At 44.9% G+C, this 1,335-nt stretch overlaps 1 protein-coding gene across 1 annotated transcript; it reads right to left on the bottom strand.

Moving 5' to 3' along the window:
• Nucleotides 1-564, bottom strand: LOC311357826 (echinoidin-like; the record flags this gene model as incomplete). The annotated part of the gene is made up of 1 exon (XM_084477853.1): nt 1-564. Exon 1 carries the CDS (start codon nt 499-501, stop codon nt 1-3), a length of 501 nt encoding a protein of 166 aa, XP_084333979.1. The 5' UTR covers nt 502-564.
• Between the last annotated feature and the right edge of the window lie 771 nt (nt 565-1,335).

Genomic DNA, 1,335 nt, shown 5'->3' with positions numbered 1-1,335 from the left:
CTAACGAAGTTTACAAATAGAAGAAGCAAGCAATGTGCATGGCGTATCATTCCAACCACCGGGCAGTGCCTCCCAAAATCTTATGTGGGCACAATGTTCCACTCCATCCTCGTTGTTTGGCTCTTCTGGGTACCAAAAAGCAAAGTCTGTTGGGGAACCGTCGCTCCACATCCAGGAGCCTTCTTCATGCACATCACTGAATCCTATCCAATGGTACCCTTTGGTTGGATCAAAGTTGTCGATCAGCCTGCCAATGAAGCTCATTTCGTTGGCGCTATGGATAGAGACCAAGTTTGCATCCAAAGATTGGCAGTTGAGCTCAGCTCTGGCCCAGTTCAATTGGCCAGCAACGTATTGGTAGCAGTCGGTGCCATAGCTATACCAGAACTCCGGACAGGAGCCGCGCTCGAGCTTCACGTTGGAGTCAGTTGAAGGCTTGGTAAGCTGACCTGCCAGGGCGAGGGCTTGCAGGCCACACAGGAGAACGGAGCGCAAGAACATTGCTGGACTCTTTCACTCTCTATTGATCTGTGTCTGGAAATGTGTGAAGAGGTAGTAAGGAAGGCTCTCTTTTTATTGGCTTGATGAAGGACATCTGCATGATGCAATGGATCACATGGAGCCAATAATCTGACTTTATGCAAGACAGAACACACAGCAGTGCCAGCACAGGTGGCAGATTTCACATGAAACCTGTCATTTAGTGAATTTGGATTCAACTCAATAACAAGTAGGTAATAGTAATTACCTACCTAAGACACATATTTTCTACCCTAAGACACATATTTTCAGCTTCAAAATTTAAAATAGACAAACAAATTGTACAAAATGAGCAGCATAGATGAAAATTCCTGTCATTTATTCTAAATTCAGTTCAGTCCTTTGCTGTAATAAATTGGGCACCTAACTCCATAGCTACGCTCACGCTGATAAACCACAATCGGTTGGCTTCACTTCAATAGAACATTTGTGAAAAGTCCAGCTGGACTAAGAAGTCCACTTTTTTTCTACTAACAAGTGGGTCGTGGCACCGCCACAGAGGCAGTTGTGCGCGATATGATGTGTGTTTCATGTGAGTGTGTGTGTGGTGTGTGGCAACTCTCAGGGTCGTGCGGAGTATGGGCCACGGGAGTTGCTGACTCCTATAACTTGGGCACCTGTCTGGTCATTCCCAGGCTGCTCGCCACTATTATTAAAAATGTATATTTTTTAAAAATTAGAGGGTATGTGAATCAACACCTTCTTGAATGTGGATGTGAAGCTGTGAACCAGTGAGAATTTATTTTTCTAGTTGACTGCGCCTGCCTCTGAATGAGTCTGATTTTAGACTGTGAC

The sequence above is a fragment of the Micromesistius poutassou genome (assembly GCF_964030765.1).
Source record: "Micromesistius poutassou genome assembly, chromosome: 13".
Classification (NCBI taxonomy): Eukaryota; Metazoa; Chordata; class Actinopteri; order Gadiformes; family Gadidae; genus Micromesistius; species Micromesistius poutassou.
Note: the sequence above shows the minus strand (reverse complement) of the source record. Positions and strands in the feature narration are given on the sequence as shown.